This window comes from Microtus oregoni, unplaced genomic scaffold, assembly GCF_018167655.1.
Source record: "Microtus oregoni isolate MIOR12 unplaced genomic scaffold, Mior012 000053F_ref0000044, whole genome shotgun sequence".
NCBI classification, from domain to species: Eukaryota; Metazoa; Chordata; class Mammalia; order Rodentia; family Cricetidae; genus Microtus; species Microtus oregoni.
Window position 1 is genome coordinate 12,982,858 of NW_024543829.1, and position 17,518 is coordinate 13,000,375.

At 38.7% G+C, this 17,518-nt stretch overlaps 1 protein-coding gene across 5 annotated transcripts in view; it reads right to left on the reverse strand.

Moving 5' to 3' along the window:
• Cpq (carboxypeptidase Q) overlaps positions 1-17,518 on the reverse strand; it is a 357,049-nt gene that overhangs the window by 250,963 nt on the left and 88,568 nt on the right. For all 5 annotated transcript variants that reach the window (XM_041637438.1, XM_041637441.1, XM_041637437.1 and 2 more), the window contains one exon: positions 14,278-14,485. In XM_041637438.1, the coding sequence (XP_041493372.1) occupies positions 14,278-14,485 (208 nt within the window). The remainder of the gene's footprint in view (positions 1-14,277; positions 14,486-17,518) is intronic.

Below are 17,518 nucleotides of genomic sequence, written 5' to 3' on the forward strand. Positions count from 1 at the left end.
CTAAAGTTGGAATATATTAAAAATTAAATTCACCAAAATTTCAGATGTTTACTGAGCAGCAGCCCATGTAGGCACAGGCAACCATGGTGTTACTGATAGGAATGCTGACATCTCTGTCCAGTACCAGCTTCCCCTTCACAGTCACTGATGACATACAAGGTTGGAGCAGTGGGCAACTTACCTTGCTCTGTACTGTATCACAGGTGGGAGATAAGCTCACCCAGAGATGCATCCTGGGAGCTTCTGAAAACTCACTCTAAGGCCCTTATTTATTTATTTCCATTATTTACTTCCTGGAAATAAAAAGCTCCATGAAAACAATCTTTAACATGAGCACTGATGAATTCCAGAAAAGTAAAGGAAAAGAAAAACAACAACAAACTGTCTGGGAAAACAGAAGCTATTGCCAGAGTTGAAACTGTTGCTTGCTTGTGTTCAAGACTGCTGGCGAGTCTGTATATAGTGGAGGAACCTCATTGGCATACTATAAACATAACAGTAAACTAAAAATAACATTAAGAGTCATTATTTCAAAGCTCACACTACTAGTGGAAAAGTTCAGAGGAAATATAATTGATTACATCTTATTAGTTGGCTGATTTATCTGGCTACTAATTGGTAGTGTGGATTACTATGAGTGGAAAAAATACTTTCAATGATTCCTATAGCCAAGCTTGCCATATAATATGGACTTTGATATTTACTGGGTAGTTTGAAATTTTGGATGCTTTATAAAAAAAGAATGATGACAGGGATCATGAGATGAGTGAGCAGACAAAGAACCTGCTGTACTAGGATGAGGACTGGGGTTAGGATCCCCAGAAAATATCAAGGGTGAGCCCCTCCATGATTACAGCCTGAGAAGACAGAGACAAGGAAGTCCTAGAGCAAGCTGGTTATTTAGACTCTTCATATCAGCAAGTTCTGTGTTCAGTTAAAGGACCCTGCCTCAAAGGAGCTGAGATAGAAAGCCATGGAGGAAGCTCTAACATCAACCTCTGAGCCTCTACATGAATACATTCATCTGTGCACATTCATGTGCCTATACAAGCACACACATATACACATACACATATATCAAACACATATACACATGCTAAACAAAATAAGGACAATTGTTTTGTCATTAGTTTCAACTCTAATGCTGTGATAAAACCGTCTGACAAAGGCATGGTAGAAAAGGATTTGTGTCAGTTCAGGTCCAGGATACAGTCCATCAGTGAGGAAGTCGAGGCAAGAACTCCAAATGGAGAGCCAAATCATAACGACAGTCAAGAAGAGAGAGAAAAGAATAAAGACTAAAGACTAGCTCGCTTGCTTGCTTTCTTTTTTTTTTCATTTAAACACTGCCTGGCCCATTATATTTAGCCTCTTCTTGGCTAACTCTCATATCTTGATTAACCCATTTTTAATAATCTGTGTAGCACCACGAAGTGATGTCTTACCGGGAAAGATTCAGCATGCGTCCATCTTGTGCTGGAGCTTTATTGCGTCTGACCTCACTTCCCTTCTTCCCAGCATCCTGTTCTGTTTACTCGGCCTACCTAATTTTCTATCCTATCAAAAAGCCAAGGCAGTTTCTTTATTATCCAATGAAATCAAAACAAAACAGAAGACCCTCCCACATCAACGTATACAAGATGCAGAATATTTACAGAGCATAGAAGCCTGATATGTCAGCAAACTGCTTATCAAAGGGTCAATATATATATATATATATATAGCCATAAATAAAGGACATTGAGCTTATAATTCATGTTCCTAGAGAAGCTAAATAAGAAGGTGATTCAAAGACAAACACATAGGCATCCTCCTGAATATTAACCTTCATCAGGCGATGAAAGGAGACAAAGACAGAGACCCACATTGGAGCACCGGACAGAAATCTCAAGGTCCAAATCAGGAGCAGAAGGAGAGGGAGCACGAGCAAGGAACTCAGGACCGTGAGGGGTGCACTCACACACTGAGACAATGGGGATGTTCTATCGGGAACTCACCAAGGCCAACTGGTCTGAAAAAGCTTGCTTTCTTGTACTCATTTTGACTTCCTTGCCCTTACTTGACTTGGGATCCTTGCCTAGAGAATGGTGTCACATACAGTGGACTATGTCTTCCAACATCAATTAAATCAAAACAATCTCTGCAGAAATATCCACAGGCCAACCACTGTAGACTCTCATTGAGTCTACATTGATTCCTCATTGAGACTCTCACTGGGTTATACTAGTTTGTGTAAAATTGACAATTAAAGCTAACTACCACAATCTCACACACTGACAAAAGTCTAAGAAGGTATGCTCAGAAACTCAAGTAGAAAAAGAGCATAGAAAGTCAAAAAAAGCATTCCTGTTAACAAACAGTATAACAGAAATAATAGCTGAATTAGAAAGACACTTGCAATTAGCAAAGATACGTGCTACAACTTTAGGATTCAGAAGTCTTGAATCATCTTGCCATATTATGATGACTTCCCACCTGAGGAAAGGCTTCCTTAAAATGAAGAAAGTCAGAAGCAATGCCCATGACAAGCATCAAATATAGATTGCCAATAAAAATTGTTATCATTTGCCTTCATGTGTTAGAATAGGACAGTCACAATACTGTTCTCAGCAAATGCAAATAGAAGCTCACTGACAAATCAGTGGTCCTGGATTCTTGTGGGAAAAAAATGTCAGTGTAGTGAAATATTTAAAAGATCAGGGAACATTTCCAGATTAGAAGTGCTAAAGCATGACATGAGAGAGGTAAGCAAATAGATGGCCTGGCCAAGTCTTATCTAAGTCTATGACAAAGGGTCTTACTGTCTCTCCTCCTCCTTCTCCTCTTTTTGGGCAATACTTTGTTTCTTGGAACAAAAACAATAGAAACCACACACACATTGTCACTTGTCTTCGTTACCTTTCTTGTTGCTGTGATAAAACACTTTGCCAAAAAAAAAAAAAAAAAACTCTAAGGTAGATAAAGTTCATTTTGACTCACAGCTCAAGGAAAGTCAAGTACAGAAAGAATTTTTTTGGACTGCCATCTCCCAAATAATGGCATGGAGACTTTTGTTAATTATGAAAAGTTGGTGTTATCTTATGCTTCTTCCCAACGAGCTCTTAAAACCTAAACTAATCTATTTATATTAATCTATGTTTAGCCACATGGCTCATTACCTCCCCTCAGTACTGTATGTCTGACTTCCTCTGGAAAATCCTCTTGCCACAGATTCTTTCCCTGAGTTCCTCTCTTCCCAGAAGTCCTACCTATCCTTTCCTGCCTAGCCATTGGCCATTCAGCTCTTTATTAAGCCAATCATATGATGCCTTAGGCAGGTGATGTAAAACAAAAACATCTTCTCAGTGTACAAAATGATTACTCCGACAGTCAAGGTAGCAGGAACTTGGAACAGATGATCGTATTACAGCTACAATCAAGAAGCAGAAGACTATCAGTTCACGTTTTACTTTCCATCTCCACTGCTTCATTTGTAATTTAGGATACTATCCAGAAAATGGTACTATTCACGGTTAGGAGGTCCACCCACCTTAGTTAACAGAGTCAACATTACCTGCCATAGGCATGCTTAGAGGCCCATCTTCCAGACAATCCTACACTCTGTTAAAATGCCAGTTAACCCAACCATCCTGTCATAGTTATCTTAGAATGGAGGTCTTAGACAAAATGCAACATTATTTTTTTTTAACTTGCCAAAATCCAGAGCAAGCACTTATTTATGTCAGCACTCAAATCTTTCTGGATAGGTTCACGTTTTCCCTGGGAACCTAAGGAAGCCAAAGTGGATGTAGAGGACGTCAAGGACGAGGAGGGGGGGCGGTAGGGAGAGAGACAACTTGAGCACGCAGAAACATATGTAATAGCAAAGACTGGTTTGAAGTATGATTCTTTTTGTTCCTATGCTATATCAGACATTTATCAAAAGGCACTGAATAAACAAACATTCTCATAATCCCAAAACTTGAATTTAAAATGCATTAATTTTTTTTTTAACCACTAGAGATTCAGAAAAATATGTCACAGTGATGCGATACTTAATCTGGCACTTTTAATAATAAGAAAGCTGGAAATAGAAGGTGATGATTTATATATTTTTTAAATTATGAATGCACAATAGAAACTAAGAGTAAATTTTATACCAAGGTTATAAACAGATGAAAAATGACAATCTATACTTGAAATGCAAACAGACTTCTAATTATAACAGACCCATAAAACTCCTAAGAATAGGCAGTTGCAATACTTTACTTGAATACAATCTGCTCTCGGATTCTAACAGTTTTATTTTTGATAAGCAGTGATTTAAAAGGTTAGTCACCTCATCTATATTATTCAGTGTTTGTAAATGTGAAATGGTGACAGCTTGAATTTACATGTTAGCAAACTGGATAGGCTGCCTCTAATTCCTTATTCATTCGTTCCAGGGCTACTGTGTGCTATCCATTACGCACATCCCTGGGAGTACCTTAATGAACAAACTGTCAATCTGAAAGGGAAACAGATGAATAAACATATAAGCTCTGAAGATAGGGATCTGAATGGAAATATAATGCTACTGTTTGTCTCCCAGCCAGATAGCTACAATTATATTCCAACAACTATGATGATATCAAATAAATCAAATTCTCCCTTCCCCCTTCCTGGCCTACCTACTTTATTTTGTTTTCCTCTCCTTTCTATAATGCATTCAATTCCTTCTTCTTTCATTCACTGACTCTAGCTAATTAATAGTAACTAAAACTATCTAACAACACTAAATTAACTATGCAGGCCAGGTGATAGCTCAGTCAGTGATTGCATGAGGATCCAAGCTGGATTATTTTCCCATAGTAATCCAAGTATGGGAAGCAGGTATAGCTAGATCCATGGGGCTCAATGCTAGCTAGCTAACTCTACTTGGAAAATTCTAGGCAGGTGAGAGACCCTGTCACAGAAAAGAAGGTGAACAGGACCCGAGGAACAACAGCTGACGTTTGTGCTCTGGCCTCCACATGCCTGCACATACACCAACATCCTTACCCCAACATGCAAGGAAGCATACACACAAAATAAAACTTCCTATGCACTGGTGATACCATTATTCTGTTTAGCCTCCACAAAACTCTGTGCTAATTTGTAAATGATACTGAGGCACAGGAAGCCTCTTCAGTTGCCAAGGTTGCACATGTGGAATGTGGCTGAATACACTCCCAGGTACTCTGACTCAGAACCCAGGATCCACAGTGCACTGCCTGACTCTAAAATGAAATGGGTAGGATGCCTGTCAAGCTACATGAAACAGTAACCTGTGTGCAAAGATTAAAGACCATGTGAGAATGGTCTTTAACAAAGGCAAGAATACAAATTTTAAAATTTGTATTCTTTCAAAAGTCACAGAGTAGGGGAAAGAAGATGCTGAGAAGGAAAGCTGTAGCATCCTATATGGGTCTTCTCTCTTTTCCGCGATGAGAGCTGGCACTGGACTTGATTACTACACATCTGTTACGGGTCTCAGAATTCATTAAACAAAAGCAAAGTGAGGGAGGAAAAGAGACTATAATCAATGTTCTCTCAGTTGTATTGTCTTTAGTTTGAGTGGCTTTTCTTGTTTTTCACCAGCAGGCAGATATGTCCACCTCACTCCATAGCAACCATATTTCAAAACAATTTAAATCAAGCTTAGTAGCTAATTATCCTAAGGTCATACCAAAGAACCAAACCACCAGAACATCAAAAACCCAAGACTATCTAAATGTGAGTTATGCAACATTATTTTTTCCATAAAAAAAAGGAACGAACATTTTTTTTTCTCTCCCTGAGAATAGCTGCCTTTCAAAATAGAGCTCTTAAGACATTTCACCTCTGCTCAGAATGCTTTAAGCTGGCCTCCTGATTACAAAAATCTCATCAAGGCGCTTTCTTAAGATGAAGAATGTTTTATAAATTGTAATGGCTTTAATCAGCTCCCTCTTTGAAGCTATTTAACTCTGTGATGTAGCCCAATTATGTCATTTATCGACTCTGTATTAATTAAGTATCATTATAGAGATTGATTTATATACTTTTTCACATCTTTTTTGCCAGATGGTATAACATTCTCCCTCTCACTGACACTATAAACATCACCTGGATTCACTCAACTCTCTCCACAGCTGAATCTTTCATCAACTCTTAGTCAAGCTAACTTGATTGCTGCTCTTCCTATTCCTTTCCTTCTTCACTCCGGCTATTGATACAGGGCACCAGTGGTCCTTAACCTTCTAGTGCTGTGACACTTTAATCCAGTTTCTCGTGTTGTGGTGACCTCCAACCATAAATTATTTTGTTGCTACTTCATAACTGTAATTTTGCAACTTTTATGAATCATAAAGTAAATATCTGATACACAGTCCCCAAAGGGGTCACCACCATCGTAGGCTGAGAACCGCTGCAGTACACAAAGGGCAAGTGAGGCAAACATAAACATCATACTTATGAAGCAAAGTCATTCAGTATCTCATCTTATTTCACTCTCTCCCCATGTGGACATACAACGATCACATCAATGCAATGGGGAGCCTTCTGCATCCTTAGCTGGTTAAAACTCATCTGTTCTATTATCGAGGGCAGAGGAGAAGATAACTAGAAAAAAATATATTTGACCTCTCCTTTTCCCACCTCAATTCTAAGTGGTTATCAAGTTTGGATCTGAATTTTGTCATACTATCTTGCTACCCCCTCCTCCATCATATATGACCTCTTTCACTCTGTACTCTTAGGACATCCAAACTCTCCTTCTATAAGAAGGCAATGCACACAAGCAGGTAAACACTTATAAAGCTGTAGTTTAAAATTTTTTATTAATCTTTATTGAGTTCTACATTTTTCTCTGCTCCCCTCCCCTTCAACCCTCTCCCAAGGTCCCTATGCTACCAATTTACTCAGGAGATCTTGTCTTTTTCAACTTCCCATGTAGATTAGATCTATGTATGTCTCTCTTAGGGCCCTCATTGTTGTCTAGGTTCTCCAGGATTTGATTTGTGGGCTGGTTTTCTTTGGCTTATGTTTAAAAACCACTTATGAGTGAGTACATGTGATAAACCTTCCTCAAGACCCGGTAATACACTTTTGGGTATATATCCAAAGGATGCTCAATCGTGCCACAAGGACATGTGCTCAACTATGTTCATAGCAGCTTTGTTTGTCATAGCCAGAACCTGGAAACAACCTAAATACCCCTCAACCAAAGAATGGATAAGGAAAATGTGGTACATTTACACAATGGAGTACTACACAGCAGAAAAAATAATGACATCTTGAATTTTGCAGGAAAATGGACGGAGCTAGAAAACATCCAACCTTAGGCTTTTCCACTTAATGGATCTCAGGTGAAGCCTAAAGTTCTATATTTCAGCAAATTTGTAGTTGCTGATATTGCCAAGGAGCTGGGAAGAGGGTGTCAGCATACTTGATGCTTCTCCATTTTCTCTGCATTAAACTGAATATGCTGTATTTATCAAATATCATCGCTTCTGATCATCCCAAAATTATATTTCTCTCATTCCTAAGTAGACTTGACTCCAGCTGAACTGATCCACTGAATATCACCCAAACACATCATACACTCCATTTTTTTTGCCTTGACATTGCATAGAATGTCTTTATAGCTTCTTGTCAATTATACCCCAAGGGTAAATCTTCAGTGAAGTGGGGCCCAGGTTTCTGTTATCTGCTCTAGACTCCGACAACATTACTTCCTCACATTGATGGGAATAATATAATGAGCACAGAATTTGTACCAAGAGAATACATATTTAAATCCAGTTCTTCATAAGCTGTGTAACCCGATAAGCCATTTAATCACTCTGAACTTCTAAAATATAGATACTAACTAGTGAGTCACATAAAAAATAATTAAAACAATTTAAACCTTTATAAAGGCTTAGCACAATATCACCATAGAAATCAGTTTGTGGTCATTGCCTTCCTCCATCCTTCTCCCTAACCATGCATTTTCTACTATATATAAAATTCATTTGACTAATTATCTGAGTCTATCTTTTACCTAGATAAAATATTTCTGAAGGAACAAAAATGACTAGGGCTTAGAAGATAGTGGTCACTAAAATGCTTGTCTGGTTGCATTAAAACGAACAAAGAAAAAAAAAACAGGCATTAAGGCACATATTTAGGATCTGAAGACTGGGAGGTAAAGATAAATGGGTTCCTGAGACTTCCTGGCCAACCATTCAAGACCATTTGGAAAGTTCCAAGCCAATAAAAGACCTTGATTGCCCATCAAAAGAAAGATGGTTCCTACCTAAGGAATAATACCCAAGGTATAACACTGGAGATTGTTCTCTAATATCCACACAAGTGCACCTTCACGCACGCACATGTGCGCATGCATGCAAGCACACACACATGAGAGAGAGAGAGAGAGAGAGAGAGAGAGAGAGAGAGAGAGAGAGAGAGAGAGGAGGAGGACGAGGAGGACGAGGAGGAGGAGGACGAGGAGGAGGAGGACGAGGAGAGGAGAGGAGAGGAGAGGAGAGGAGAGGAGAGGAGAGGAGAGGAGAGAAGAGAAGAGAAGAGAAGAGAAGAGAAGAGAAGAGAAGAGAGAGGGGGGAGGGGATTCTAATTAATCTTTTTGTTTGCTTGTTTTTTGAGATGGGGTTTCTCTGTGTAACTTTGGAGCCTGTCCTGGAACTTGCTCTGTAGACCAGGCTGGCCTCAAACTCACAGAGATCTGTGTGGTTCTGCCTCCTGAGTGCTAGGATTAAAGGCTTGCACCACCATCACCAGCCCTAACTAATCTTAATCACCATTTGTGCCTAAGAAATTTCTGGGAAGTTCTCAGTAAATGTTTAATTAAAATAAGGTAAATTTCAGAAGCAACCTAAGACAAATGGGTCCATAAAGCTGCTTTATTCTATAGAACTTCCCTATAACTAATTATACTTATTATTATCGAAATATTTTCTCATTGCAAAAGTAAGAGAAATTTAACACTTAGAAAAACTGAAAAGGCTCTCATAAGCTAATGTTCAATGGTGAATGAAAGGTCAGTTCACTACAAAGGCATCAATAAAATGAAAAGTCTCTTCTTTGAAGTAAATTTGAGCACAGACACTCTAAATCATGTAGCTCAGAAAATCAACAAGAGCCTGGAAGTGATTCATCAGAAAGCAGTGGGCTGTCTTCTGAGGGCATCACATAGCCATGTGCTCTTCTGAACTGGCTGCTGCTATTAGTGTTACAATAAAGACTGTTGTTATCAGATGAAACTGTCCTGTGAGAACTCCTGAACTACAAGGGCAAATGCAATGAACTACATTGCATATTCTGTTCTCTAGCATCGCTAGCTTCTGCCGTATTCCTAAAAGGAGTTCAATGCCGCCGTCTCTCATGGAGGTGGAGGGGAAACCTTGCCAGAGAGAAACTGAAAACATTATTGCTCATAATTATTTTTAGAAAACAAATTTATAATTCGGACATTTTGATAGTTTCTTTCCAATACAAAACAGAGTGTTCAAAAAAAAATCCCAAGATATTCTAAGCTTACTATGATAAATTTATACAGTATAGTCAGTGAATACCAGGAAATGAGTCACCTGATTTGTTATCATCCCTGTCATGATTTATTCTACAATCTCTAACAAGTTCTCGCCAATAGTCATTTCCAAAATTCTACTGTGATGTGGGATTCCCCTCTATATGCTGTGATTACCATTTATTAATAAAGAAACTGCTTTGGACCTATAGCAAGGCAGAACTTATGTAGGTGGGGAAAACTAAACTGAATGGTGGGAGAAAGAAGGGTGGAGTCAAAAGAAGCCATGTAGCCCTGCTGGAGACAAACGCCAGAACTTTAGCTGGTAAGCCACAGCCACGTGGCGATACACAGACTAATGGGGATAGGGTAAATTAAGATATAAGAGTTAGCCAATAAGAAGCTAGAGCTAATGGGACAAGCAGTGATTTAAATAATATAGTTTCTGTGTTTATTTCGGGTCTGAACTGATGGTCGGCCAGGAAACAAACAAGAGGCCCCATTACAACACTACTGTTCATCAAATACTATGCAGGATGTTATAAATAGACCAACCTTCCCTTTCTCTGTGTCTGTAAATCAATGTCTTTCTGGAACTCAGAGCACAGTACATAATCAGGCAATTGGGCAAACTGAAAGGTTTTTCAGCAAATTCATTTTCCTTGGACATAAAGATACACCAGATTTCTTAGCTTCCATGTATTAGCATGCTGACCAATAGAATTTGAGTGGAGGTGATATGCTGCATCTAGGCATACATAAGAATAACCATGAAAAATCCTCCCTCTGGGCTGTCAGCTTTCTATCAGGTTTTTGTTCAGCTTCATGCAGAATAATCAAATCTAAAAGCTTTAGAGCCACAGATGAAAAAAAGTAGCTGCTAAGTGACTGAAATATAAAGCTGTTTGTTAGCAGTAGTCTCTGCTATCAAAGCCTGCACCAAAACTGCCACCGGCACAGTGGATACCAAGGGAATACAGGATGATGTATGAAAAAGATGCAGATCACCAGGACTATGACTGAAAACCAGAGAATGCTCCCCAGAAGAAAGGCCTGAACAATGAAAGACAAAGTGTGACAGAGAGACAGAGAATGGAAGGAAGCAGAGAAACAGATGCAGGCATATGTGACTAGAAATATAGAAAGTTCTAGAGAGATTCTGGGAAGTGGGGCAGTACTATTTGCATCTGCTGAAAGGCTTGACACTGGGCAGAAGCTAAGAGATTTGTTGACTACGAGAAATGAGGGCAAAGAAAAAGAAAAGTACAGCTAAGGGCTATAGGGCTATGTGATGTGCAGGACAGAAGTTTTTTTACTGAGAAAATGCAACAGAAAGAGGTAAAGAGTTTGGTTTTTACAAACACTAAAATTGCCATCAACCTAGAACACCCAAGAGAAGAATCAACATATAGGTGAATACATGAGCCTTGAGGTCATAGCAGAATATTTATAGAGAATTACTGGAGAACAGTTAGGTAGAACATTCTTAGTCAACCGCCAAAGAGATAGAGTGAAAGGAGAGGGAAGGGCACAGGGAGAGAAAGAGACAGTAGAAAAGAGGGACATGGAGGAGAGAAGGACATAGGGAGAGGGAGAGACATAGACAGAATGGAAGGGGGAAAGAGAAAACAGAGGAACAGAGGAATACGGAGAAAAGAAGGGATGGAGGAGGGAGGGACATGGGGGACAGGATATAGGAAGAGGGAGCGACAAAGGGGGAGGGGCACAGGAAGAGGGAGGGACGTAGGGAGAAGAATGATGGGGAGGAAGAAAATGGGAGTAGAGAGGAATATAGGGAGAGAAAGGGATGGAGGAGGGAGGGTCATCGGAGGAAAGGGGACATATGAAGAGGGAAGGACATTGTGGGAGAGGGACAGAGGGAAAAGTATATTTGAAAAAGAAGTCCTAAAACTCAAATCTATTTGATAAATTGGGAGCTATTTGTGACTTTAACAAGTTCCTTCTCAGTACTCATAAAAGACACACTAAAGTATCTGTGGGGAATGAAGGATGAACAACCACAGAAATACAAAACATGCCTTACAGAAACCTGGTTTTTAAAACAACCTACGAGAGAACAAAGAGATTTTGCTTTATCTTGATTTTTACTTTTCAGGATGAAAGAATTCAATATGCTAATGTATCCAATTCTCTAGATGTTTACTTTCCTACCTAGAAATGGGAAAAATAACACACCATCTGCATGGTCCTTCAGGTTGATGGAACAATAAGCCACATGACATGTGTGAAGGCGCTCAGAGATACGGTATGTCATGGCCAATATTAATCCATTATGTTGCCCAAATGGAGTTATAGCATTAAGAGACCAGGGAAATGTTGACTATAAAAGCTCATGAAAAGCTATAATCACTCCAGGTCTAGAGACGTGAAGAAAATGTTGCTTTTACACAGTAAAAGTTGCTGACCCTAAGCTTTAGAGGCTAACATCCTGAGGGCCCATGCTGGGCAATTCTCACTTCCAGCATGTAACCTTGGTTTCCAGATGTCTTTATTATTCTGAGGCAAAATTTTTTTTTTAAAAAAAAAAACGAAATGAAAATAAATAAATAAAAAATAGGTCAATGAGCCCTGGGGGATGGCTGCACATTAAGTCATCTGGGAATGTATGAGTCTTATGATTGTAGTTCTAAAATAAAGATTCCTGGCTAAGCTCCAGTTTCATACGCATTCCATAATTTATGCCTCATGACCAGTGAAATCATGGTGAATGACCACAGCTTGCTGAGTGTGGTGTTCCAAGGAGTAGCTGAGGTAGTGTGGGAAGTAAGCTAGCCGTTTTTAAACTCTCCTGGGAAGATTAACCATCCAAATGGGACCAGTCTCAAAACCGTTGAAGACTCTACAAAGGCCATTATGTTTAGTGTTGTGACATGGTGTAACTCGGACTTCACTCAAGCAATGCTAGTGGGTGATCCTTACCCTGTACTCTCTTGCTCCCCAGGGAAAGCCTCTTATTCCCATAAAATAAAAACAGCCCCCATCCTTCACTTTGCACTCTGAACAACTGTTCTGGCTGCACATCCCAGCTGCTGGTTTCATTTTAGGGGGTGAAGAGAACTAATTAAGGCCAGCCAGCTGTGTCCCCAGCTCCAAATAGCAGATATGAAGAATACAGTTTTTCTTTATAATAGAAACAGAAAGTTCAGTTCCAGGACCAGGATAAACTTTATTTGTAATTACTTTTGCATTTCTTGACAACACAGACCAGGCTATATTAACAAGGTGCTTCTTTAATCTGCTTTTCTAAAATATCTTATTTTATTTATTCAGTATATGACCACCATATACAGCTATTAATCTAGGGCAAATAGACTCATGTCAGCGTTTAGAGCTTTTATCCATTGCAATACTGAATTTATTTCTAGGGCTAAGATTCAATGAAGCACCTTGGCCTGGGACAGTTATTACATACTGGCAGTTTTACTTACTCAGGAGACTAGCTCAGGAGAATCATTTGAGTTTAATGGTTCAAGTCCAGATTGGACACATAACAAAAACCTGGGGGTGGGTGTCAGAAATATACCTCTTAAAAATTAAAAGTAGGAGCTCACTGCTTAAGAACATTCCCTGGTCTTGTAAATGACAAGGGTTAAGTTCCCAGGACTCACAATATAGATCACAACCATCCACAATTCCAGTCCCAAAATAAAGACACACAAGCAAACACTCATACACACAAAATATTTCTAAAGTAACACAAAATAAATAAATACTGTGCCATTACCTCAACAGGGTTCCAGAGAGCACAGCCTTCTAGTCCAACATTTATTTATATAGACATCTACAGATAAACAAGCCTTTTTCATAAGTTTACTTCATTTAGTCTTAAAAATCATTTTATGTACCTATAGTCATTCACTTGTCTGTACAGGAAAATTACATGGTAAATAAACATATAACCCAGTCACATAGTTATCCAGAAAGGTCCTGTAGTCCCCAAGCTCTTTCTATGATACAACAGACATTCCTTAACATGTCATGCATTCTGTTTTTATTTTACTTCTGTGGCAATATGGAAAACAGCCTGGTCATTAGGAATCTTGGATGAAACACAGACATGAACTCAGTTCTCCCTCCAATGAAATGCATAATATGTTAATTGTAGAAAGAATGTTACAGGATCATTTTCAGTGTGGAAACTTTTCAGAGGAATTCATAAATGATGCCTGGAATCCCAAAGGACCAAAGATTGCTGTGGGACAATAGTCTGTACCCTGTCACTTGTATTTTAAATAAACGCTGATTGACCTGTACCCAAGCAGGAAGTATTGGCAGGGTAACCAGGCAGGAAGTAGAGACGGGGCAATGAAATATGGAGAATTCTGGGAAGAGGAAAGAGTCAGTCTGTAGTTGTCACCCAGACAGACAGGAAGCCAAGACACAGAGCAAGCAAGATGTGACTGCCTCACCGAAAAAGGTACCAAGCCAGTGGCTAACACAGACAAGAATTATGAGCTAATGTAAGTTATGAGTCAATAAGAAGCCTGAGTTAATGGGCCAATCAGTTTATAATTAAAGCAGATCTCTGTGTGATTTCTTTGGGACTTAACAACTGTGGGAACCGGGCAGGACAGAAACCTCACTCAACAGAAGATATAGCAATCAAATTACCAAATGTGGAACTGGAAGGAGTTTCCATGTGCCATAAGTATTCATATTTGGATGGTTTGCTTTTATTTCATAATGTGTTTTTGTTCATAGAAAACTAATTTTTGAAAATAACTCAAGTAAACAACACAACTCACCTGTAGATGGAAAAGGATGCTACCGATCGGATGAGGGATGCCACAGCCCCCACCTTGGCAGCTTCCACAGCTCCCTGTGTACGGTACTGCACTGTGATCCTGTAGCTGGTGTAAGGCTGGTTGTAAACAACTATCTTCCCTTTTGCCTCTGATGCTCTTCTCTGGAGTTCATCAAAAGAGGTCACTACCAGTACTTCTGCTGTAATGCCTAGAAATAAAAGTCAAACCATTCACTTATGCTTTCCCATCAGCTAGGAGGAACTGGCACACAAGAGGTCACACATGTTCTGTTGGCTACATCTGGCAAACTGAGTGGAGAAGATTGAAGTTTGAAAGCTAGTTACCATGTGAGCGAGACTGCAGAGTTAGTCATCTGCCCAAGACAAAGACAATATATTCAAAATAATCTAACATATGACTCAAGGTTTTTCAGCTCACTCCACCAGCTAGCATTAAGTCACAAATTGCTTGGAAAGATACCTTTACCCCTTTCTCATGAAATCATGTATTTCATTAGAAGACATCATTTATTTTTAAAATTGATTTCAGAAATCTTCCTGTTAATAAAACACATATTCAGTTAGTCATTCAAAAAGCTATTTTCAGATGTTACTAAACAACTCTCGGTGGCAGCAAAGAGTAGCAGCCTGGGAAGAACACTCTTAGAAGACAATGTTTTTTTATAAATCCAACTTTCAATAAACAATGTCTTCTCCTGAGAAAAATAAAAAGTCAGCTTGTTTTCTTTTCCTCTTTCGGTAGAAACACTACAAGAAGATGTGGAAGCTTCCTGTGCTTCTCAACTTGTGAAAATTCATCACCAAAAATATACTACTATTCTTCAAATAAAAAATGCAGAACATGTATAAATGCCCTCAAATCCTTCTGTTCTGGTTGATGTGCCCACTTCCTCATGCCACTTTCCCATATCACCACACCTTTCTGACTAAAGGAGGATTTCTGTCTTCCAAGAATTCATGCAAACAAATCCACACACACACACATACTCATGTATGCACACACACATATACTCATACACATACACACACATACAAACACATTTGCACATACATACAAGCACATACACACAATATATATATACATGCACACACACATTCACATACTCAAATACTCATACACACATATTCAGACATACACATGCCCACATACATACACACAAAGCATAGATAAATCTAACTATAAGACATATTCTGGTTTTGATTTTTGTATATGCTGAATTTGAAAGCCTTGCCTATGCTAGGCAAACACTCAAATGCTGAGCCACATTCTCAGTCCCTGATGTCTATTATTCTGTGGTTTTAGCCATGCAATTATTAAATATATTAGCAAAATCTGAAACAATAAGCATATATCTGTTATATTTTCTTAATATTACAAACTAGAAAATTAGGGTACTGGGTTTTTTGGGAGGAGTAATTTTATTTTGTACGTTTTAAAGATGCCATTATAATGGTAGCCACCATTTGGAAAATCCTTTACCTTAATTTACAATGAAAAAGAAGCAATATACAATTACAAAAGGAAGGGAATCATCAGTTTTCCACATATGCATTGCAATATGAATGTGGATTTAGGAAGGCAAATTTTGAGATTCTGAAACCTAGAGTTACCTTGAAATTTTACCAATGTCAATGTTAATACTGAACAGTAATTTTGCTGATGACTTTCAGCCTTTCTTCATTAATTAAAGGTTCACTGAATCAATCTAACATGATGTCCAAACAAAGGAGTAATTGGTATCTGGATTAAAACTACTAGAAATGAAGTTAAATTTACAAATTTTCAAAATTTAACTAATAGAAGGGCATTTCTTCACTACAGTGTATATTTCAAATTCCTTTGATACATGACAGAATGAAGACTTCAAGGACCATAAAGCAAAACTGACAGCCCAAAGGCAAATATAAATCATCTATAACAACCACAGGTCAAAGTACAGCCCTGCAGCCTTGGAAGAAGAGTCTGAATGAAAATATTTCCCTGAAAGCAGAGTCCTCTCTGATTCATTTGTCTGCTTCATTCCATCATCCAATCAATATTCAAACACTGACAATATTTTTTCTTAGAAATCAACACTGGTTGAGCCCGTGTCTCCTGTCTCACCGTGTTACACGCTCTCATGTCAGGTCTTGATTACCTGTATTGTAGACTTTTATAAACCGTGCCTTCCCAACACTTTTCACTACTACTGACATCTCAGCCTCCAGCTCAGCTCATTCAAAACTCCACAGTTTCCAGTTCTGATTACATTAACTTCTGAGAGGTCAGAGTTGTCCACAGTGGTGCCACTTTGCTCCTATCCTACTTCTGAAATCCTGCTTTGAAGATTCACCTTTCAGCCTGTCATTCCAACCTCTATAGATATGTTTGCTTTTATTTTAGACTACATTAGTAAGTACTGCCTTAATGTTCTCACTCTCTTTCTTTGCTAATTTTGTCCATGATGTCTTTATTCATACTCTTGTCCATCATGTCTTATGGACTCCATTCTCCCGACTTCATTGTCAAAACAAACCACTTATCTACCAGGATCCTGTTAAAAATCACTGCTTTAACAGGCCTTATACTTTCTGCTCTATCTTCTCACTCCCAGCTAGTAAAGCCTAAGTATGCATTAAGCTCCCTCCAGACTTTCAGGGCACCCTAGGTATAGCAGTGTGAGAGACAAATGAGACTCTTTTGGGAACTCTCTCTACTACCCAAAGATGATCCCCTTGGAATTTGTCACCATGTTCATTTTGGGGGCACTAACAGTGCCTGGTAGTATGTGAACATAGTTGGTCAATGTATGCTCCTTGATTTTTACTACTCCAAATAAGATACAATTCTAACTTGACCTACAAAATTTGATAGTCCTTCCACAGTCACCCAGAAATCCATTCTCATACCATTCACCCAGGACACATCTGCAAATCAATAACTTGGCAAAGACACTCTGGGGCAGTCTGAATATAAATATAAATTTCAGGTATAAGGACTCATATTCTAGAGCTAAGAACACTTGCATAAGTTTCTTCCTTTACATAGAATTCTACAGCTAGCATTGAAACAAATCAAAAAGACAAGAAATATCTAAAGCTGATAGTACAGCCGTGGGAAAAAAGAATAATAATAATAATCAGAGACAGAAACATTGAAAATAACAAACACTAGGAGAATTTCCTGTAGTGACATAGATGTTCTACCCCAGAGTTGACACCTTAGCCATCAACCATACATG